This window comes from Crotalus tigris, unplaced genomic scaffold, assembly GCF_016545835.1.
Source record: "Crotalus tigris isolate CLP2741 ecotype Arizona unplaced genomic scaffold, ASM1654583v1 scf7180000024415.1033897, whole genome shotgun sequence".
NCBI lineage: Eukaryota > Metazoa > Chordata > Lepidosauria > Squamata > Viperidae > Crotalus > Crotalus tigris.
The window spans coordinates 428,707-453,010 of NW_024100581.1; the positions used below are offsets into that span (position 1 = coordinate 428,707).

A 24,304-nucleotide genomic window follows, 5' to 3' on the forward strand; every position below is an offset into this window, starting at 1 on the left:
GCAGGAAACAGAAATTGGTAACTATAAAAAAGGAGTTTGTTTCAGTTACCCTGCTGTAATATGTATATAGAGATTAGATGAGAGGTATCAGTGCACATAGCAAGCACTAAAGGAAACAAAATATGATATATTTTTAACTCTGTTTTGTAATCCTCTAGCAAGTCCTTGGAAATAAAATATTTAACATTAACTAGCATTAATCCTAACACTCTACAGTAGAATATTCCCAGTGTACTTAAATAGGGAAAAATGAGATATATCCAGAAGACATGCATTAATTTGCTTAATGTCACAAATACCAAAATATCTGGCATTTTTTACTATCTCCCAAATACATACAGATTTATACTTCCTCTATTTGTAGGATGTATATGTTTCTTAAGGATTAGATGTACATTCTACTTTTCATTCATGACCCAAAGATGCTGTTTATGTAGTGTACCCTCCTCCCATCCCCCCCCACAACCAGTGAGATAGTTTGGACTAAGAGAGTGTGATTGGATAAAAGTCATTCAATAAGCTTCCATGGTTGTGGATAAATAAAACTTTGGGTCTTTGTCCTTAACTACTAACTCACATTGTGATAATTATGATTTATTTATATATTTGGAAAAGCTCCAAATATGTATATATTGTAAGAACTGAATATTAGTATTTATTTTTCTATACATGCCCAGACAAAAAAAGATTATTAGATTCACAATTTCCCCATCTATGAAGTTGCTCCCAAGAAAGCAGAACTCTTGAAATCAGCATTGTTTCAACAGGAACTTGTATTGAGAGTTAGTGATAGCAGGAAAGCTAGGCAAGATTTAAATTCTTTCTGCGTGAAATGTTACATTAAAACTGCCCTTTCAAACTCCTCCCCAGTGTCCAACCATCCAGTTTGATTTTAGCCAATCCATAGGTGTGAAGATGTTATTGGAACCAGGCGATAATGTGCAGTTCTTTTATCTGACTGGAGATAAGGCAGATGGCTGCAGGTATATTCTTCCCTCCTTTCACACCCAGAGAGAGTTACTTCAAAGAAGATAGAAGAAAGCAAAGGAAACACATCCCAGAGCCTGCAGAACTTCCCCCCCCCTCACAGAGCAAACCTCCCCCCTCCCAACAGAATGGCAGTACCCAAAAATGAAATGCATAAGTAAATGAAATGGATAAAATGCATTGAGGGTCTGACAGAATTATTCCTAGCCAAAGAGAGAGAGAGAGAGAGAGAGAGAGAGAGAGAGAGAGAGAGAGAGAGAGAGAGAGAGAGAAACTTTACTATTGTTTTATGGAAAATACCACTTACTGTTGTTGATAGTTGTCTGAGTAGAATTAAAGTAGAGAGACACTTTTGCACTTTTCAGTCGTATTTGACCCCAGTATGTAACTGCCTGGAGTTCCACCATGTAATTTCTGTTGGGTTGAAGGTGTTCAAGGATCACATAATTTTGAGACTATAAGGGAACAAAATTAAGTTGCATAAATCAATTATGGTTTTGCTAACACTTTATTTATGTCAGAAGCAAACGATAGACATATAACATTCAATGGTGAGTAAATAAAATAGGCATAAAATAGGTCATAAAAATATAGCAAGTTTAAAAATATGTAAAATAAATAAGGTTAAAACTAAATGACATTCGCTCAGTATCGGGCCACGTCGACAGCATTTTCTCTCACTAACATGAGGTCTTTCTCCATACATGTTGAAGGGCATTGTACGCACCATAGCATATGTGAGATGGATTGGTCTTTGCCACATTAACACAGAGCTAATGCTAACAGTGAGACAATTTAGTTGTTACATATTCTATCAAATGAATAGGGTACTGTTGATTTCTCCTTTACTAATTACTGAGGTTCAAAAAAAGGGTCATTTTATAAACTATATTATTATTATTGTTGTTATTATTATTATTATTTTATTAGCATTCTGAATTTTACCAGACTCTACACAATAAAAACATGAAAACATATAAACAATTTGTACAACAGGACATTATAAAGCCTAGTACCCTAAAATAAGAAAAATCAGCAACAGTCCATTAAACTTTGAATGCCTGCCTGAATAAAACCACTTTAGCAATTTAGCAAGGAAGTAATTTAAATAATAAAATGTAATTCATTCAACGTTTGTCCTTCTGCCATGAACTTCTAAAATATTTTAAGTACCCATTTCCCCTATCCTCTTTTACAAAGTGTTCTTCAAAATGCTGTTCAGAGACTAGAAGGCCTCTAGCCTAAAGAAAATCGAATATACTAGATAGAAGCAATTGAGACATATATTTTTAGTATCTCATTCTATTTCCTTTTTTACTTACTCCATCTGTAGTCTTCCTTCTCTTCTTTTTTGCTTGGAGAAGAGCCTTGCTTCTCACAGTCCAGCTCCAAAAGATTTTGTAATGATGGACTGGAATATCAGGTTCCTCTGGGACATCCCAAAAAATCCTTATGTTTATACTTCCATCACTGTTTACTGTAGAATTGGCAATCCTGAGATTGGATGGAGCAGGTGGATTTGATGGATCTGATGGGAGGTGGGGGAGATCTTTGTAGGAATGAATTATTTCTTCATAATCAATATCAACATGTTCCAAAGGCTTTGGAGAGGAACTCATTTGCCCTTTATGACAAGTGTTTCAAATAAATGCTTGTGGTACAGAAACAGAATGTCTACATACGATCAAAGTAGAAATCATGACTTAGTGCAAGCAAGTGCATAATGCTGCCAGTGCATGAGATAAATTGCAAAGGGATAAAACTATTCTAAAGAAAGTGCTATGTTCTTCACTAATTGTACCAGTTAGCTTAACAAAAGATTAGGCAAAATCATGGCATCTAAGGCTGCCAAGACCTTTCAGTCATGACAACAACACATCTTTAAACAGCACATCCTGTAGCACTTACATGGGAGAGAAAGACTACACTCATGCTTTGCTTTCCTTTAGTCAGAAACCATGTGCTAGATAATACAAAACTTTGATCTAGCATGGCTCTTAGACTTCTTAGTAAATAATCAAAAGGATATCAGAAGACAAGGATTTAAATATCATAACAGAAAACACTGAACAGAGATTTCTAAATTCCTAGACTTGCCTTTTCAAAAAATATTTTTATATAAATTATTAAACCATCTTTAAAAAAATACGATGCATATGTTAAAGAAATTATACAAAGGTTATACTATCTATACATATTTTTTCTACCCAAGTTTTTATACTTTAGATTTTGGAAGACATGCATGAAATATAAAATGAGAGAAAAATAGCTTTATTTACACTGGCAATGCAATAAAACTATTATTAGTTTACATGTATTACTATAGAGCAGTCCAAATAAATTGTTAAATTGCTCTTTAAAACTATGCATATAATTGTAATGTTTAGTTTAGATTTTTTGTAATATAGCACCTAATCATGCTTTACTTGGGGAATAATGAATAACTGGGTACATAACTTTTCATATGCCACCAATTAGACTAGTTTTGACACTTTCCTTTAAAAAAAAGACCTTACATATCTCTTCAAAATTTATTAGCAATTATTCCTGATCCTATGATGCAATCTTTGACTTAGATTGACTGGCAGCTGTTATCTAGCAAGTCTAGCCTTAGAGCCACAAGAACAAGCTATAAAGAACAGATCTATTAAACTATGCAGGATTCAATGTAGGTCGGTCATCGGGACCACAGATTTAGTCTTCTGAGTTTTTGGAACCCATCCACAGGGAACTTCTCTTTCATCAGATTTATTAAAGTAAGTTTTACATTTTTCTCAGTCAAATTCTTCATCAAGCATAACATAAACTATGTTTGATAAGTAACTGTACAACTCATGCTGGTGGATTCCCTTAACATGAGAAACCACTGGATGAAATTTGTACACCAGAGGAAAAATTGTTTTTGTGATTTTTTTCACTGCAAGCAAATAATGAGAAGATCATAAAGGCTTACTATGTTTCAGAAACCTTGCTATATGAACATTATATACACTCTAAAGCAGCGGTTCTCAACCTATGGGTCGTGACCCCATTTGGGGTCGATCGACCATTTTTCGGGGGTCGCCAAAGGCGGCGATCTGCCATTTTCTCCCCTCTGGGGGCGGCGCCGCGCATGCGAGCCGCGCATGGGGGTGGTGCCGCGCGCGCACACCATGCATGGGGGTGCCACCGCGCGTGTGCACGCGGCGCCGCGCATGCGCAGAACATTTGTGTGACGGGGGTCGCCGTCACACAAACGTTGAGAACCACTGGTCTAAAGTATTAGCTATTTAATAAAGTCATCAGTGCTTAAAATACCAAGATTATAATTATCAAATGTTAATTTAACATTTAGCCTAAATGGTAATCATGGATTTAGATTTTTTAGAAAGATTCGTAGTAAATATGCCAGAAATAAAAAACTCAAGATTTAAATAGACAAAAATCTATGTTTTTTTTTTTTTAGGAAAAGCAGATGAATGGTGATGACTCTTAGAAATTAAATACTTATGAGGATGTAGATTTTCTATAAAAACAGTATTTTGTGTTTCTCCAAAATTTCTCTGAAGGAACTATTTTTAACTTTTAAGAGAAGTTTCCAGGCTGTTTGAATCAGAAAGGAAAGGAAATCTTAGCCTTGGTAATAATTACAAATTATATCTGGAGGAATCATTGTAGCATTACATACAATGCTCAGCATGTAGCTGTGCCTGCCAAACTAGAATCAGATTCTATATATTAATTCAAATAAGTAAACAAAAAGCAATTAATATCAATCTCTTTCATATATTTATTTTTGTTGAGATTCAGTCCCATTCAATGGAGTAAAATTTACTTACAAATAAACATATATAGGATTAAATAATAGAATACTTAATTGCAGTCAGACAATACATCTTTGAATTAACTGGGTAATTTTATAGAGGAGACAGATGTATATATTTTATTAATCTGGAAGGAAGGAATAGACCATAATCTGTCAAATGCAGGTTGGCAGATATTATCGGTGTTAGTCTGGGGTATCTATCATGGCCTCTTTGCCTTGGGAGACCCTTCTTGACAGACAGTATACATGTCCAATGATATAGCCCACAATTTCATTTACCCACCCTTCGCCTCGTCAAGGCCCAGCATTGCTCCCTGGGCAGCCGAGCCAGCCATATGTCTCCCTGAGCCAGTCTGGGCAGGGAGGGGGGTGGCCAGCGGGGGCATCACTCAGTGGGCCATCCCTGGGCAGCTGAGCCGACCACGTGTCTCCCCGAGCCTGCTCATCTCCGGTGGCAGCGGCAGCATCTGGTGCTGTTTACATGCCTGTTCTTCCGTATGACTGAGATAGGCAGCGCCGTTCTGCTCTCATTTCCCCAGACCAGAGCTGGGCTGCTGCCTATCTCAGTCACGCTGTCCATTTACTTCCATGGGGATGCTTAGCAATGGCCGATTGAAACGGCTTCAAGGATCGAGCTGCGAGATGGCTTTGAGTGGCAGAGAGAGACACAGAGACGCAAATGCGTCTCCACAGGAGATGCAACAAGGGCAGGCGATGAGGAGGAGTCAGCCTATGTCTGTGCACACGCATACTTAAACGGAGGCTTCCAAACCTGACACCCATACACACGTGGATGTCTGGAAAAAAAAGGGGGAAAAGTGGGCGTGACTATTTAAAGACCCCCACTTTTCCTTTCCTTCCTCCTCTTTGGCAGTGTTGACTTCTGCTCCTCCAATCCTGGTTGCTCCTCCCTGCCTGCCATGGCGATTTCTGAGAGCGGGGAGCAGCTGCCTGCTGGGCAAGCCCCGAAAGCTTTCTTCCTCTCCCCAATCTTGCCTTTCTTGTTCACTCTCTGATAGAGGAGTTTGCTGGGTTTCCTCAACCTCCCCCATGTTTTATTTTAATCCCATCACCGCCTCCCTCTTTCACAAAGTTCTGGGGACTTGGACTTTGCTTCGCTCCTGGAGTCACTTGGTGAAGCTTGAAGGAGAAGCCGCCTGCTCCCACCTTCTGCGGAGCAGAACTGCTGCTTCCTCGCCCTCCCAGCGAAAGAACCCCAGAGAGGTGGAAGACATCCTTTCTCCCACTTTCTGCTTCTCATCCTCTCTTTTCCGAGCACCCCTCCCAGAGCGAGCCAGAAGCCTCAACTCCAGCCTCCCACAGCAGGCTGAGATAGGTGAGCCTGAGCGGCCGTCTGCTGCTGACTCGGAAGATTTGCCGTAGCAACTCTTTCTCCCCTTCAGCCTCCTCCTCCTCTCCCTGGGAACCTTTGCGCCAAAAGGCGGAAAGAAGAAAGTCCCAGAGAGGGAGAGCGTGGGGTGGGGGGAGAGCAGTCTTTTCCAAGGGGAGGAGAAGCCAGGACAGAACTGGAGAGGGGCAGAGCTGGTGCAAGTCTCGCCTTAGGCTCCACTCTTTAATCAAGCCCCCTGTTCTGTGTGCATGCGTGCATGTATTATACGGCTCCCACTTTTTTCTTTTGTGAGAAAAACAGGTCCAAGTGGCTCTTTCAGTGTTTCAGCTTGCCGACCCCTGGTCTAACATCTGCCTATCTGTGGATCAGCATCCTTGACAATGTTCCGTCTCTCTATAGACAATACACAACCCCACACACTCATGGAGTTGTGATTGACTACTAATTGTTAGCATATTTATTTTATGTTGTGAATGAACAAATGTACTGCTATCATACATTTTCAACAAACTTCTAAGAATCCTGAGATTGACTAAATTTAAAGAAAATGAAGTATGGCAATGAAAACTAGGGACAAAATCAAGACTTGCAAAAGTAAAGATAAATATATTAACTTCTCCCCTTCAATATAATTCATTCTGTTAAAGATAAAAATAAGATAAAGGAAATCTGTTAAACAACAAGAAAGAAGACTGCTGAAGGCAAGCTAAAATAAGGAGTATCTTTTTAAAAAAATGTTGATGGAGAAATATAAGGACAGAAAATTGTTCTAGTTTATTATTTTTAGTAATTTGTAGCTTGGTCTTTGCTGTGGGTGGCAAAAACTTTCCAATTTTTATGATTCCTGACTGGCCAGCAATTCTTAAGTAACTTACAAAAAAGCTACTCTTTGACTAAAGAGGGAGTTAAGAAGATGGAGGAGAAAATTATTAGAGATGTATTTGAAAAATCTTTAAATAAAACCCCTCAGTTCATGGATCAGCTATGCTCCAAGGATGTTAAAAAAAATTCTCAAACTACTTCAGAGATGCAAATATGTGTAGAAAGTTATAAAACCATTGAGGCAATTTCACAAGTAGCTGACAATGCAGAGGAGTTAATTGCAATTTTGGAATATAAAACTGACACCAATTTCTATTATGATGGTTTAAATATAAACCTCCAACAATTGAAAGAATAGCTCCAAAAAAATATGCAACTTTTAAAAGGACAAGTTTGGGTTTTTTTCCTCATGGACATTAACAAGGTTGAGAAATCCTAGAGAAAAAGAGAAGCTTATAAGTACTTGAAAAATATTCTAAAGAAAAAGATTTTACTCTATGAAGACAAGCTGGAAGGAGTGACTTAAATTTAATGGGTCAATTGGAATTAGGATGGATTTTCATTGGTTTCATATTTGTAACTGAAAGTATTAATCTAAAGTTTGAAAATATATTTTTCCTTTATATATAATGCTTCAGTAATTCCTAAAGTTTGTGAAATATTATTGAAAGTGTATTTGAAAGATCTATGTTAAGAGAAAGAAAAAGAGGTATTAATTTAAAGAAAAGGTTAGAGTTTTAAAGAAGAAAATTTCTATGAGGGTAACTTGGAGGGAGTGATCTAATGGGTTAATTGGAGTTATTTGGAATTTTATTGGCCTGAAAGTGAATTTTAAAGAATGTACATTAAGAGGAAGTTTTTAAAAAGATGTATTAGAAAGTTTTGATTTTAGAAATGTTTTTAAACAAAAGTTCAGTGTTTTAAAGTGGATGAAAAAAAGTATTTTTCTCTTTAAGATTAAAGAATCTAAAGAATAGAGTGAATTTTGTTAATATACAGTAAATGGTGATACTTTATAAAAATAATAGAAATACACATTATTTCCACAGCATAGAAGATAAAGCAGAAATAGTTAAATTGTTTTATTCAAAGAGAATATATTTAATTATGTTATTATTATGTTATTTTAATTTATGTTATATTAAAGCCCATCTTATCAGAAGGGCTTTAAACTAAAATTGAGGGGGGTGGGGGAGCCAATCAACAAGATCTTTAGAACCTGATTCCAAGCAAAAACCACTAGATAAGCAACCATATAAAGAGATAGGGAGTAAAGAGAAGAAAGAAAGGAAAACCACAGTGAAGCAGAGAGTGATGGAAAGGATGTCCCAAAGGTGTTTTTTTCATGAGGCAAATGCCATTCCCCACCATCCAGTCAGAGCTGAGGAAGCTTCTTGGTTGAGAAGCGAAATGTCTTCAAGAAAAACGAGAAAGCCAGTTGCCTTGTGAAAATAGCACCTTTGGGACAACCATGACCTGGATGACTGAGAATCTCCACTGATGGAAAGGATGAAAAACCCAGATACAAAGTAAAAGATATAAAAAACATACCCAAGACCCATACTTATAGAGGAACGCTCAAAGTTTAGAGAACAAACTGGGTGAACTTGAAATACTACCATAGTACATGAAGGTAAATATGATATAGTTGCCATTACTGAAACATGGTGGGATGAAACTCATGACTGGAATATACTGATTGAAGGATACAAACTATTCAAAGGAAACAGATCTAACAAAAGAGGAAGTGGAGTTGCATTATATATAAAAGATCATTATGTCTCTACAGAAATACAGGTAGTCTTTGAGGTACAAACCTAATGGAGCCTGCCTATTAGGCTCATAAGTCAAAAAATTGACAAATGAATCAAATTCAATTTTACAAATTTTTAAAATCAAATTTGATAGAAGTAAAGGAAAGGTCTTCAAAAATTTAATATTGAAAGAGAAATTTAAAATTGTATTTGCTGCAGTGGAAATTTACTGAGTGGAGAAGCAACTATAATAGATGGGAATCAGGAAAGGATAACATAAAAGCAAGATGTAAGATAAATACATAGGCAAAAATTAGCTGGGTCTTAGAGTGGGAAAACAGGAAAACAAGCTGAATAAGATAAGAGGAAAGGCATACTGAATTTAAAAAACAGGAAAGACCCTATTGTTCTAAAAGGGTCTAAATATCCACAGAGCTCAAAATAACTATTTAAATGTCTAATTTTTCTTATTATTATTGTATATGTGAATATGATTTAGCAGGAAATATATAAGAAGCGGACAGAAAGAGTGTAACCTCATAGTACCTCAGCCAGTTGGGAAAGAGGAGGGATGTGGTGGCCGGGACAGGGCTGTATAAAGAAGGGAATATTTTGGGTTGGAACTTTGGAGAGAACCAAGCTTTGATAGCTTCTCTCCCTGCTTATTGCAATAAACGAAATAAAAGCCCTTCACTGTGTCTTGGCTGGTTATTGGTCAGGCGAGCTTGTCTCTGGTCACAAAGGAAAGTGGCCAGGAGCACATAACAAAATTCATTAATCAAATCAAATGGATCGTTAAATGAACAAAGATCTGACTTACTATTCCCTCTGCTTTGTTAATTGATCTCTGCATGAATTGAGAGGCCTTCCCACTGCTGTTGGCCACCAATCAGCTGTTTCCTTTAGCTCAGGAACTAAATTGCCTGCAAGCAAGCTGCAGAACTCTCCTTTTGCAAAGATTTGCAGTTGCCAGTAATAAGCTTAAGAGTCTCCAGTCAGGCACTCAGAGGGAGATGGGAGAGCGGTTTACAGAACTGTTGGCTTGCAACAGTAACAGAGATGGAAAGGACTTGAGATAATCTAGTCCAGGGGTTTTCAAACATGGCCCTTTTATGATTTGTGAACTTCAACTCCTAGAATTCCTCAGCCAGGCACGCTGGCTGAGGAATTCTGGGAGTTGAAGTCCACAAGTCATAAAAGGGCCAAATTTGAAGACCCCTGATATAGTCTAATCCACTGCTCTCACAAGAGAGTTTTTTTGATAAATGCCTATCCAGTCTCTTCTTAAAAGCTTTCAGTAATGGGGCACCCACAACTTCTGGAGGCAATTTAAATTTAAAACCTACAAACTACAGTAATATATGCTAATCTCCAAAATAAAAGCAAGAAAATACAACATTATAGAATTCTTAAAAAGTACTTTAAAAGAAGAGCAGTTTCCAAACTGTTTGTTTGCAAGCTCTATAGTGTAATAATTTTTTTTTAAAAAAATACAGTATTTATAGAAGCAATTCTAGTCCTGAAGCTGAGGCAGCAGTATATTCTCCACCAGAACCAACAAAAAAACTTGGTGCTGGCTCAGCTGTTATTTGGCCATGTGACCAGGGTCAAAAAAAAGCTCTGCCTGCTTAGTAATCAGAATGGCCCAGGTGGTCACAGCAGCAGATACTGAATTCAAGTCACATGGCTACACAGACCTCTTTTTGATCACAGTTTTGAGTTTCTAATGTAAGTACCCTTTCTCAATAAATTCATTTTTGTGAAACTTTGCTAAATAAATGTTCGTACCTGGGGGAATTACCTGTACACAAAACAAAGGATGAAAATCTCCTAGAATCCATATGAGTTCATATAACTGGAAAAAAGAATGACATTGTTATAGGTGTATTACAGACCACCCAACCAAGCAGAAGAAATAGATGAACATTTTGCTAAACAAGTATATAGGAAATATACCACAGTAGTAATAGGAGACTTAACTACCCTGATATCAACTGGGAGACAAACTCTGCAGCAAGTGGGAGATCAAACAGATTCCTAACCAATCTAGCTGACAACTTTGTCATCCAAAAGGTAGAGGCAAGAACTAAAAGAAAGGCTATACTGGATCTAATTCTTACTAATAGAGAAGAAGTTATAGAGGAAGTTGAAGTTGCTGCAACTTTGGGCTAGAGTGACCACATCATATTCGAATTCAGTATAATGCAAACACAAGCAACAGAATGTAATCCAGCCAGTGTTTTAAACTTTAAAAGAGCTGATTTTAACAAACTCAGAGAAAGCCTAAGTAAAATTCCATAGATAAAAATCCTAAAGGGGCAAAAAACTCAAGACGTATGGGAAAACCTGAAAAATATTATCACAAAAGCCCAGTCCAGCACAATATCACTGAAAAAGAAAAACAAGAAATCCAAGAAGAAACCAAAATGTTTGCACAAAGATCTGTCTCAGAAACTGAAAGACAAAAAGGACAAGTTCAAAACATGGAAAGAGGGACACATAACAAACGCAGAGTATCAGCAGATAGCCTGAATCTGTAAAGATGAAGTCAGGAACGCAAAGGCTCAGAATGAACAAAGACTTAAAGAAAAAGTTTCTTTCAACATATAAATAACAAGAAAAAGGTCAAGGAAACAATAGGTCCACTTAGGAGAGAAGATGGCAAGGAAGTAGCAGACAGTAGAGAGAAAAAAGAGTTGCTTAACTCATTCTTTGCTTTAAGTCTTCATGCAAAAAGAAACTATAGCCCAACCTACCAAAAATATAACTGTAAAAGACAGGCTAGAAATAAAAATTAAAATAAGCAAGAAAATTGTAAGACAACACCTATCCAACTTTAACGAATATAAATCACTGAGACTTGACAGATTACATCCCAGAGTTCTGAAGGACCTGGCAGATGTTATCTCAGAACCATTGCACCATATCTTTCAAAAACCCTGGAACACTGGGGAATTAGCTGAGGATTGGAAAAGGGCTGATGTGGTTCCCATCTTTAAAAAAAGGGGGGGGAACCAGACCCAGGAAACTACAAACCAATCAGCCTAATATCAATACCTGGGAAGATACTGGAAAAGATAATCAAAAAACAGATCTGTGAACATCTAGAAACAAAGTTATAACTAAAAGCCAGCATCAGTTTGTTAAAAACAGATCATGTCAAACCAATCTTATTTCATTCTTTGACAAAGTACTAAATTAGTAGACCAGCAAGATACTGTAGACATAGTATACTTAGCAACAAAACAGACCACAACCTACTTCTTAGTAAGCTAGAAAAATGTGGGATAGACAGCATCACCACCAGATGGATTTGTAACTGGCTGACAAACCATACGCAAGAAGTCGTCCTCAATGGTACTACATCTATATGGAGGTAAGTAAGTACCACAAGATTCCCTCTTTGGCCCAGTACTCTTCAATATTCTTATAAATGACTTAGATGAGGGAATAGAATGGGAACTCCTCAAATTTCAGATGACGCTAAACTGACAGAAATAGCCAACACTTTAGAAAACAAGCTCAGGATCCAAAAAGATATTGACAGACTTGAACAAATGGGCTCTAGCTAACAACATGAAATTTAATGTGGAGAAAAGCAAGGTTTTATACTTAGGCAAGAAAAATCAAAGGTACAAATACAGATTAGGCGAGACCTGGCTCAAAAAGAGTAACTATGAAAGGGACCTTGGCGTCCTAGTGGATGATCACTTAAATATGGGCCAGTAGTGTGCGGCAGCAGCCAAAAAATCTAATACAATCCTTGGTTGTATAGATAGAGGCATAGAATCAAAATCATATGAAGTATTATTACCATTTTATAAAGCTTTAGGAAGGCCACACCTGGAATACTGCATCCAGTTTTGCTCACACATTACAAAAAAGATGTTGAGACTTTGGACAAAGTGCAAAGAAGAGCAACTAAGATGAGACTAAAACATATGAAGAACAGTTGCAGGATTTGGGTTTGGCTAGTCTAGAGAAAAGAAGGACTAGGGTGGACATGAGAGCAACATTCCAGTATTTGAGAGGTTGCCACAAAGAGGTTGCCTGAGGGGGTCAACTTATTTTCCAAAGCACTGAGGGGGTCAACTTATTTTCCAAAGCACCAGAAACAATAGATGGAAACTAATCAAGGAGAGAAGCAACCTGGAATTAAGGAGAAACTTCCTAACAATGAGGACAATGTAGAGCAATTAAAATGATCAAAGACCTGGAGATGAAAACATAGAAGAACAGCTGCAGGACTTGGATTTGGCTAATCTAAAGAAAAGAAGAAATAGGGATGATATGATAGCAGTATTCCAGTATTTGAGGGGCTGCCACAAAGAAGAGGGGGTCAAACTATTCTCTAAAGCACAAGAGGACAAGACAAGAAACAATGGTTGGAAACTGATCAAAGAGAGAAGCAATCTGGAATTAAGGAGAAACTTCCTAACAGTGAGGACAATTAACTAGTGGAACAACTTGCCTCCAGAAATCGTGGGCGCTCCATCACTGGAGATTTTTAGAAGAGACTGGACATTCACTTTTCTGAAATGGTATAGTTTCTTCTGTTTGAACAAGAGATGGACTAGAACAGGGCTTTTCAACCGGTTGTTACGTGGTGTCGCCTCCCTCCCCCCCCCGCGGCATCGCCTTCCTCCCCCCCACTGCGCTCCTTCCCAGCTCACTTCTTTGTGGAAAACATGCTGCTTGGTGGCAGCCTCCATGAACCCTACCGAATGTGCCCTGCAGGGGGTATATGAAGAGCGCAGAGCAAGGCCCCGCCCCCCCAGGGACTCATTGTGCAGCAACCGGATTGACTTCTTCTCGTGCGCGCAGGTCAGCGGGATCCGTATCGCCCTTCCCCTCTGTCTTTTTACTTCACAACAAGCGCTAGCCTAACAGGAGACAGAGCTGTCCACTCCCTTGGCAGGAAGGGGTTTGAGACCGCAGGAAGGGGTTTGAGACCGCTGGTGTCACAATCCTGAGTGCTAACATCACAATTGCCCCTCCTTCTTTTCTCTCCTCTCTCTCTCTCTGTTGCAACCTCACTCTCTTCCATCTTCTTTTCCTCCCCCCCACGAGCTTGCGATACCCCTCAGGGCCCTCACATTGCCTCCCAGAGGACTCAGCTGTTTGGCGGCCAGAAGTCAGAGCCGGTTAGCTGTTGGTTGGGACACCCACGGAGGCAACACCCATGCTGCCAGGTAGAATGGAGTCTCCTTTGCCGTCCCACATGTCGTCCTCAACCCCTCTCCCTGCCCGTTCATGTCGAGCCCGCAGGGGCTTGACAGGGAGAGAGGGAGTGAAGGAGGAAGGGACTCCTCCTCCTCTCCTAAGGTTCAAAGCATGATCAGCTTCCCAAGGGCGCCACAATCCTCACGAAAGCGGGGGGGAAAGCAAAGGGGGTGAGAAAGCTTGTGGCAGGCTCGAAGGAGCACCTGTCAGCATTGGAGACAAGAAACTCCCCCACAAACCCAGGGGAAGGGGTAAAGAAAAGGAGCCCCCTTTGGGAGGAAACTGCCACCTTCTTCTCCTCGGCTTTGTGCTCTCCTGTTTCTCGGCAGCCGGGCTGCCAAGCCTCTGCTGGCTGGAACTCTGCGTTTGTTTTGTTTTATACGTCTCGCCTTCACGTGTTTCTGCCATACTTCCTCGGCGCTCCTGGGAACGGGGCAGGTGGAAGAAAGCTTGGCTAGGCTAGGCAAAGAAAAGCCACGGAGCTGCAAGCTAAGATCGCAGGCAGGCCAGGGAAGGGGGTGAAGAAGAGAAAGGGGATTGGGAGAGAGGAAATGCCAAGCTTGTCCTCACCTCTCCCAAGGACCTCCTGCGCCACCTCACAGGAACACCTGGTTTCAGATGTATGCCGCAAAAGTTTTTCTCGTGCAGAGGAAAGAGGAAAAACAATTGTGGAACACTCGGGAATCCCTTGCAAGGCACCATGTACCTTGGCGCTTATTTCTTAACTCCTTCCCCCTGTGTTTTCTGCTCCACCCTGAATTTGCCTCCCTTCCACTCTCCTTACATCTATGGTCTTAATACAGCCCTAAGTCTGTCTCGCTTTCAACACCCCCTAAAATTCTTCATTCAGAAGAATGAAAGGGCACGAATCAGCATGTGCTCAGAAACGCCAATTCCATGCCCCTGCCCTCTTGCTCATGAAAGCAAGTGAGCTGGGCAAGAGACCAGGATCGGGGCGCGCAGCTACAGCTGATCTGTGCTTCTGCAGAGCAGCCCAGAAGCGCAGATCAGCTGTAGCTGCTCTCCTGGGCTCCTACCCAGCTCACTTGCTCGTGCTTTGCTGGAAAACATGCCGCTTGCTAATTTAGCAGAAGCGCGAATCAGCTGTAGCCCAGCACTGATCCTGGCGCTTCTGCTAAATTAGCAAGCGACATGTTTTCCAGCAAAGCATGAGCAAGTGAGCTGGACAGAGCTCTCCTCTGCCTCTGCCTCTACCTCTGCGCATGCACAGGCAGGTTTGGCATGTCACCATGGCCACCGGCAGCACAGCCACCAGCCATGCTGGCAGCCTGTCCCCCTCCCCTTGTCCCTTTCTGGCCACGGAGGGGGGGAGGAAGGAAGGGACAAAGAGGGAGGTAGGTAAGGGACAATAAGATAGGTAAGGAAGGAAGGAACAATGGAAGGGAGGGAGGGAAGGAAGGGACAAAGAGGGAAGGAAGGAAGGAAGGAAGGAAGGAAGGAAGGAAGGAAGGAAGGAAGGGACAATGGAGGGGAGGGAGGGAAGGAAGGGACAAAGGGAAGGAAGGAAGGAAGGACGGAAGGAAGGAAGGAAGGAAGGGACAATGAGGGAGGGACAACGGAAGGAAGGGAGGGAAGGAAGGAAGGGACAAGGGGAAGGAAGGAAGGGACAATGAGGGAGGGAGGGACAATGGAAGGGAGGGAGGGAAGGAGGAAGAGACAAAGAGGGTGGGAAAGAAGAAAGGAAAGAAAGAAGGAAGGAAGGGACAATGGAAGGGAGGGAGGGAGGGAGGGAAAGAAGGAAGGAAGGAAGGGAGGGAGGGACAATGGGAGGGAGAGAGGGAGGGAAGAAAGGCTCCCATGCCTGTCCCACCCCTCCACCAGAGACCCATGGATCCCCCCATATCCCCACCCGCACTCCCCACAGGCACCCTGCAACCTGAGTGATGAGTTGGCAATGCCCCCTTGGCCATTGACTTCATTTGTCAAAAAGTTGCAAAAGGTGATCAGATGACCCTGGGGATGCTGCAACAGTCATAAGTGTGAAAAATGGTTATAAGTCACTTTTTTCAGTACCGTTGTAACTTCAAACAGTCACTAAGCGAATTGTTGTAAGTCGAGGACTACCTGTACTTTATCATTTTTTTCCTTTTTTGAGTCATCAAGTTTTTGACACTTTGCTGGGCGACTGGTGGTACTCGGATATTTCCTTATCCTAAAAGTGGTACAATGGGTGAAAAGGTTGAAAAGCCCTGGACTAGAAGACCTCCAAAGTCCTTTCCACCTCTATTCTGATTGATAGATGTTTTTTTTTATTTAGATATCACATGGGATTTTGTGCTTGTGATGAAAAAAAATGAAACTTTGACTTTGGTTTTGCCGATTAGATAGATTGGTTATTATAGAAATGGCTAGTTATATACTAATGTGTAAATAGTTGAGGCTGTAATGTTATCTTGTATTGGGTTCAAAAGAGTCAGAAATCAACACTTTTTTCTCTCTTCCCTTGTACCTCATATTTTTTCCCTTTTGTTTTTCCTTCCCTTAATTTTCTATTTCTATTTTTCTCTGTATTTTATACATTGATAAAACAATAAAAATCAAACCTCAGGAAAAAAAAGAAAGGAAATGTTAGAATCTTTTTTCCAAATTGCTGAAATAGGATGCTCAATCTGAACAAATATCTTCAAAAAGACAAATCATATTTCCACAATCCACATAATTAAAAGGAAATGCATAAATAAAATATAAGCAACAGGTAAAATAATACATTGCATTGTTAATAGGGATGCATTGTCCAACCTAACAAAATCTTATTTTCATGTTTCATTGTATCACATTGAAGTAAATAGCCTTAATTATTACTGCTAATATGTTTTCTAAAGTAAAAGGGAAGCAACTTCATTTAGAGCACTTGCAGCACAAAGCATTAGTAGAATGTTAAATTCTTTGTAGTTACTTCAAAAAACAAAATTATTTGTCTTTGGAATTATTTGTGTTATTTGTTTAAACCTATTGCTGATAACATGTATTGATTCAACCAAAGATGACTGTGCAATGAAGAACATTAACACAAACCTTTTGAGGAGTAAAAGTGTTTGCTGGGAGCTGTAAAACCTCTTGTTCCATGTACATTTATGGCTGCCACTCTAAACTGGTACCACCTGCTGGGTCTGATGTCAGTCAGTTGTAATCGCTCATCTGTGGTCTGCAAAATAAAATCTACTTAATATACACATTTACTATTTTTGTGACCTCCATTAATGGACTTTTTATGCTTTGCTTATTGAAAGAGGAATTCCTTTCCCATTTTTCATAAAATAAAAACTGGACTAGGTAAGATTTTTCAAACCATCTACTTCAGCCAGGATCCAACAGAAAGAACTTTTGTCTGACTGAATTAAAAAAAGTTACTCTTTCAAAGTTTTTTTCCTAATGTAAATGCTGTTGGAATCCATCCCACAGCATTTTGTAGAAGCAGACAATATGCAAATAACACACACACACACACACACACACACACACACACAGTGTGTGTTACACCCTCTGTGTGTAATGCATACTGTCTGCTTCACACGCACATGATCTTGCATATCTTACTATTATAAGTCAGCATGAAAAACAAGCCCAAATCTCCCCTTCAAAGCTATCCTCTTAAACTGAAGGCCACAGAAAAAAGATTTATATTATCTATTCTTGCTGTAAAAAAAATTACATTATTAAACCCTGTTCCAAGCTTTACAGCACTCTCTGTGTGGTTTACAATGTCAGCATTATTTGCATATTGCTCCCAACAATCTGGGTCCTCATTTTACTGAGCTCAGAAGGATGGAAGGCTGAGTCATCTTTGAGCCCCACCAGGATCAAACTCCAGGCTGTGGGTAGAGTTAACCTGCAATACTGCATTCTAACCACTGCACTATCAGAGCTCTCATGATCTCCCTTTCTCTTCTACTCCTTCTGAAGCTGACTGTCAAGTGCTGGGGAAATCAGGAGATTCAGGCAGTTCAATTGAGTATAAAGATTTATTGCAAGCTTAACCTCTCTATAAGAATCTGAGCAAGGGAAATTAGTGGGAAATAAGAAAGCATTCAAGGTGGGCTGGACTTAGATCTCTGGTGGGCTTGCAGGGATTCATGACTTATGACATGTTTGACCCCTCTCTCAGGCTCAGCCTGGTCATCTCCTACATCAGTGGTTCTCAACCTGTGGGTCGGGACCCCATTTGGGGTCGAACGACCATTTCACGGGGGTCGCCAAACAATGCAGTCCGCCATTTTTTTCCCCTTTTCCTTAGCTGTGCTACTCCCTTTTATTCTATTGGCTTTTGAAAGCCAATAGAATAGACTCTCTTGAATAGAGTCTAATTCTATTGGCTTTCAAAAGCCAATAGGAATTGTCCAGGCTGTCTCTGCCCTGCTGAGCCCGCCAAAAGTCCCATTCTGCAAACAGTGCTGCACCAGTTGAGTAGTCCTCAACTTACAACCGGTTGAGTAGTCCTTGACTTACGACCGGTTGGGGGTCGCAGCATTAAAAAGGTTGAGAACCACTGTCCTACATAGACCGGAAGAAAGAAACCAGAATTTTTCTTTGATCTTACACAGTATTTCAGATATGCAGCACAAACTTCAAAGAGAGAACCCCATACTTCACTAAGGAAGGTCCTGGGTGTGTTTAATGTTTGATGGCAATTAATACCAGCCAAAAATATTTAATCTCTGATTAACAAAAATGATATTAAGGAAAATCTTAAAGGTAATAGAATTCTATTAAAAGGACTGACCTGTGCTACAATTTGCCAACTTGTTGCATCATCCTCACTGGGATGAATCCCATAATTCCATCTCCTTTGTACCACATACAGCACAGGTTCAATGGAGATATTGAATTTTGAAGACCATTTAATTTCCAGATGTCCAGACTGAAGTTCACTAAATTTTAATTCCTTTCTGGGTTTTAAAGGAACACCTAAAATATATAATATCCATAAAAAGAAATTGTGTTCACAACTATTTGATTTTGAGAAGCAAGTGTATATCACATATATAGAATACCTACCCTTACATTTTATGTATCACCTTTATTTGCCTTTAGTTGAAATATACCACAAGTATTTCAACTGGAGTTATAGTATATTAACTTACACATTAATTATCCCAATAGCAAATACACTTTTGCTTATGTTGCTTTATTGTTTTAAACAGTGATTTTTTTGTAAAAAAAAAAAAAAGGTGCTGGATTTCACACATGTCATACAGCCCGCCTTGCTTACCCTACAAGGTTCCATCCAAAAAAGGTGCCGGAACTCTGTTCTGGGCGTTCTAGGACAAAAAAAGCTCTGGTTTTAAAATATGTTGTGTGCTACTTTTAATACTGAAAATACTTACCAGCTGTTCTATGAATGTATTATGGGGATATTCTATCAATTCTAATAGACTTCTAATTTATAGAAGTGATTCCTATTTCCTGATTTCAGGTGCTGCATCTATATATAGCTACTTTTTTCAACTGATTCAATACCCAGAAGAGTTTACATGGGAAAACAAAGGGGCCAGCTTCAGTGAGACTCTAGGGTGAAATTAGAAGATCTGTCATATAAAGAATTAAAAAAATACCCTATAATTTTATAAGAAATGTAATGTGTGTGATGCTTTCTTATATGCAGAAATTAATTGTTCATATATGACTTAACTGATTCATTATGATAAATATGGGATCTCAGTGAAAACAGTAATACTATTTCAAGTTTATTTCTATTGCTTCCATTTTTTACTAGTTTTTTTCTAAAAAAAAAAAAAACTGGTAAAACTTTAAATGTGGCATATATGAACATTTAACCAGAAGTAATAGTTCTTCTAGGACATGATATTTTCTCTAAACTTAAACCTAAGAAAACTGTTTCTTTGAAAAACTACTGATGTGCTACAATTGCTAGTTATTTTTTGCTTTGTGCTTTGTTACAATTGTTTGTGCCACTTAAATCATTCCCAGAATAAATCAGAGGTTTATTTTTTGCCAGCCTCCACACTTTTTTTGTTAAATTAATTGTTTTTTCTATAAATGTAGGATTTTCTTTAACAAAGAAAGTAGAACTCTAAAACTGTCAAGAATAAAAAATATTGGAAGCAAATCAATGTATTTTTATATTAGTCTTCTTAAGAGCAATAATTCAGCTTCTCAATAAAATATTTTATTATTATATGCAATAATCCTATAGCCTGTTCTAAGAAACTTTCCATCTGCTTTGCATTATGGTCATTAGGATTCATTGGATTGGAACTAACTCCAACAACACCAACTAACCACTGGTGGCTGTAATTGTGTGCAGATGGGTGTCATGCAATACAGCAAGGTTTCTCAACTTTGCTAACTTTAGGAAGGGATGGACTTCAACTCCTTAAATTTCCCAGTCAGATCAGTCTCCTGAAACCCAAAGAATTTGACTTTCAATGACCAATGTATATTTTTTCATCTTATTCTAGGGAAATATCTGAAAAAAAAAAATACTTGGCATGCCAAGCTCAGCCTCCATATTGGATTTAATCCTTCAGAGATATGGGTATAAATTCATTAGTTTCAAGACATAAGAAATGCTGTTCATAATATTTTTCAAAATCCTGTTTCATGGTCTAAGACTCAAATGGTCTCCAAAGAGGCTGCTCCAGATGAACCAACAGAATGTCAGCATCAGGAGGCACCAAGCCAGGAATCACCTGAGGCTGATTGAACACAGGCATCATAAGAACAACAGGAGCAGTCAGATAATGGCATAGACCTCCAAGTTTTCAAATTCAGAGACTAGAATGGAAAGCAGGGCAAAGACACTCAATGAAGCTCTTTGCCAAGAAAGGGAGTAACTCTCTTGATTAAAGACAGTTGGCTACAGCAACCAGAGGGCAGGACAAGAAACAATAGTTGGAAACTGACCAAAGAGAAAAGCAACTTGGAATTAAGGAGAAACTTCCTAACAGTGAGGACAATTAACCATGGAACAGCTTGCCTTCAGAAATCATGGGCCCTCCATCACTGGAGATTTTTAAGAAGAGACTAGACAGTCACTTGTCTGAAATGGTATAGGTTCTGCTCCTTAAGCAGGGGCTCAACTAGAAGACCTCCAAGATCCCTTCCAGCTCTATTCAATTCTATATAAAGATTAAGAAATGTCTCCAAAATGATCTGTTCATTTTATTAATTTGCATGAGTCAAACCATGTAGAATCTCAGTACAAGTATTCTGTTTAATCATTTAACATAAAACTTTCCAACCACAAATCAATTAATAAAGGAGGGGAAGGATACTGTGTTGCGTATTTAGGTTCAATAAAGAGTTAGGTAAGAAGTCGGACATGACTTCACAACTAACAACAACAAAGATCCAATTAATATTCACTTTTGTTGCTGAAAAAGAATTTTTAAAATTGTAATCCTAAGTGTTAGAAAAAATATATAGGAGTAACATTTGATTGCACATATAAATAAGTCATGCTTGTTTAATAATCAAATAGCAACTTACAGAAACCTATTGAGAAAATATGAACAATTGTAATGTCATCATCTGTAGTAATTCTTCACTTCTATACCTTAAGCATATTTTAAAAAATGATTAAATGTTTAAGCTTCCCAGGATGAATTCTCTCTACCCACTTTTATACAACTTTATCACAATGCTAATTGTTAATACAAACTATTATACACACCTCACTTGAATTTTTAACCAGAATCAGACCTGATTTTTTTTCAATTAAAATCTAACTTTGGCCTGACTTGGCATCCATCTTATTACAACTCCTAGTCATGGCAACACAAAAACAGTGTGGGAATGTTAGTATATTTAAATTGTGGATGAATACACAGACATATACTCTTTCTCTAGTCACTTCTATTAATAAACTCTACCTTTATAAAGATTTTTGGGCACTTGACATGTATGTCCACATCCATTAGAACAGCATTTTTTCACCCCAGAGCATTCATTGTCAGCCTCACAACTTTCAACACAGGCAGCTGCGAAGCCACTGGCCTTCTCAGGTGCTGGGCAATCTCCTTGCTTCACTGACAGGATGTATTTCAGGAACTCACAGCTAGTTAGACATTCATGGTTCTTCCTGGGGAAAAGAGGCTAAAGGAAAAATAAGATAATGGTACAAAGTTTTTACTGCAAAAAAAAAAAAAAGTCACAGTGAAATATGTTGGTTTGCTTTCCAGGAAATTCTTTACTTTCCTTATTGACCACTTCCTCCTTCAGAGGATGGGAAAATGTATGACTTTAAAGCATCAATGCATTAAGTCCTTAACATGATAGAAACAAATACAGATATGGCTGAAGGACTAGAAACAGCAGAAACATTAGGTGAAATTGACTATGCAATACTGAAGTCCTTGATTTGGAGAGAAAATGTATCATTTGGACTTAAAATATGGATTTTTTTTTCAAAAAGAAAAGAGTCTCAATGCAATCATTGTTTAATAAAACCAGTAAAATGCTAACATATAAGAAAGAAATGGCAAAAGTACTTAATCCCTATTTTGGCTCATGTCAGCAAGTAGAGGGTACATGTTACGCCAAACAATTATGTAGAAAAGATGAAATGTAGAATCAATGCTTGAAATTGATACAGGGAACCCATTTAATTTGAATGTTTAAAAGTGCAGCCTGTATATTTACATTTTGGGGGTTCTAAAGGAACCATAGTGATGTTTTCATCTATACTTCCAAACAAAGGCCAATGAGGGAGCAAAGGATTTTAGAAACAAATCATTGGCTTAAACACTAGTGTCATCAACAGAACTTCGGCCATGATCTGCATTACCTACACCCCTACTGGCAAGGGATGGAGTGAACCTCACAAGAACTGGAAAGAATATATTCGGAAAACAACTGGCTCATCTTATCAGAAGGGCTTTAAACCAAATTTGAGGGGAGAGAGGGACCAATCTTTACATTGTTTGGTTTACATCCTAAGACCTTTAGATCTTAATTCCAAGCAAAAACCATTAGATAACCAATCATATAAGGAGGTAGGGAGTAAAAGGAAAAACACAATGAAGTAGAGAGAGATGGAAAGGATGGAAAACCCAGTTACAAAGTAGGAGATATAAGAAACATACCCAAGACCCATAAAGGACTCAGATGCCTATACATGAATGCTCAAAGTTTAGGGAACAAACAGGGTAAACTTTAGGTACTAGTACATGAAAGTAAATATGATATAGTTAACATTACTGAAACATGGTGGGATGAAACTTATCACTGAAATGTACTGATGGAACAATACAAACTATTCAAAACAAACAGACCTCACCAGAGGTGGTGAGGTTGCATTATATATAAAAGATCACTACATCTCTTCAGAAATCCACAAAACCAAGGATGAAAATCTCCTAGAATCCATATGGGTGAATATAAAAGGAAAAAGATCCATTTGATCTGAGGAAGCTCTCCAAACCGGCGGGGGAAAGACTGGCTACATTCGTTTGGCCAGTCAGAAGCTGCTGACAACTGAAGAAAATAAGCATTAACCAGGAACTTTTGAGCAACGTGGATGGAACTAGGTTAGACCTTATCTTCTCTTTATGACTTAAGACTTTTCTTGGGAAAAAAAAACACCCAAAGCAAAGAATCCTCCCCGATGAGAGAGTGAAAGGAATTCCCACCCCATTCCCTCAGGAAAAGAAAAAGGGGTGAATTAATTGCTTGGGGGAAAATAGAGAAAATTACAAGATTAATTTGGAAGCAACACACACATATATAACTTTGAAATTTGAGGACTAAAAGTGCTTTTGAGATTATTTTTTAAAAGAGATTTAAAAAGCTTGCAGTATAAGTTGGGATGTAAAAAGCTGGAAGACAGCATCAATGACATCTACTGGCAAACTACAGCACTACAATTTATTATGCCTAAAGGACACTTGGCTGGAAGCCCAGACTCAGATCTAAGACTCTTGTTATTTTCAGAAACTTTCATTTTTGAAGACTGCAGCTGTGAAAAGGGGGGAAAACCCTCTTGGGCTGCTTATCTATGTCGCAGAGACAATAAACTATTTTGAAACTGGCCTACCTGGACTATGAATATAAATATTAACTGACTTTTAGAGCTGTGTCATGGAGCTATTTCCTTATAGAAGAAACATGCATTATTGATTGAGATGATGGAATACTTTGGACTATAAACCTTTCATTGATGAACAATTTTTAATTGCCCTTCTCTCTCTGGACAGAAAGGATGTGTTTTTCATTGGACAGAAAAATTTGAAAAATTCAAACTTTACTTATATTTGTGGGGGGGACTGATAGGCCGGCTGGATAAATTAGGAGTTCAAATGTCAATTGACTGAAACTTTTAAATCCCTAAATAGATTGGACTATAAAGACTAGATACAAAAACAAAATGGATGTTCCATACTT

General features: G+C 38.7%; 1 protein-coding gene across 6 annotated transcripts in view; it reads right to left on the reverse strand.

Annotated features, from left to right (window-relative positions):
• ANOS1 (anosmin 1) overlaps positions 1-24,304 on the reverse strand; it is a 395,256-nt gene that overhangs the window by 39,333 nt on the left and 331,619 nt on the right. For all 6 annotated transcript variants that reach the window (XM_039329753.1, XM_039329749.1, XM_039329748.1 and 3 more), the window contains 5 exons: positions 21,796-22,018; positions 18,684-18,868; positions 16,979-17,108; positions 2,310-2,515; positions 1,295-1,442 (listed from right to left, as the gene is read on the reverse strand). In XM_039329753.1, coding sequence (XP_039185687.1) covers positions 1,295-1,442; positions 2,310-2,515; positions 16,979-17,108; positions 18,684-18,868; positions 21,796-22,018 — 892 coding nt within the window. The remainder of the gene's footprint in view (positions 1-1,294; positions 1,443-2,309; positions 2,516-16,978; positions 17,109-18,683; positions 18,869-21,795; positions 22,019-24,304) is intronic.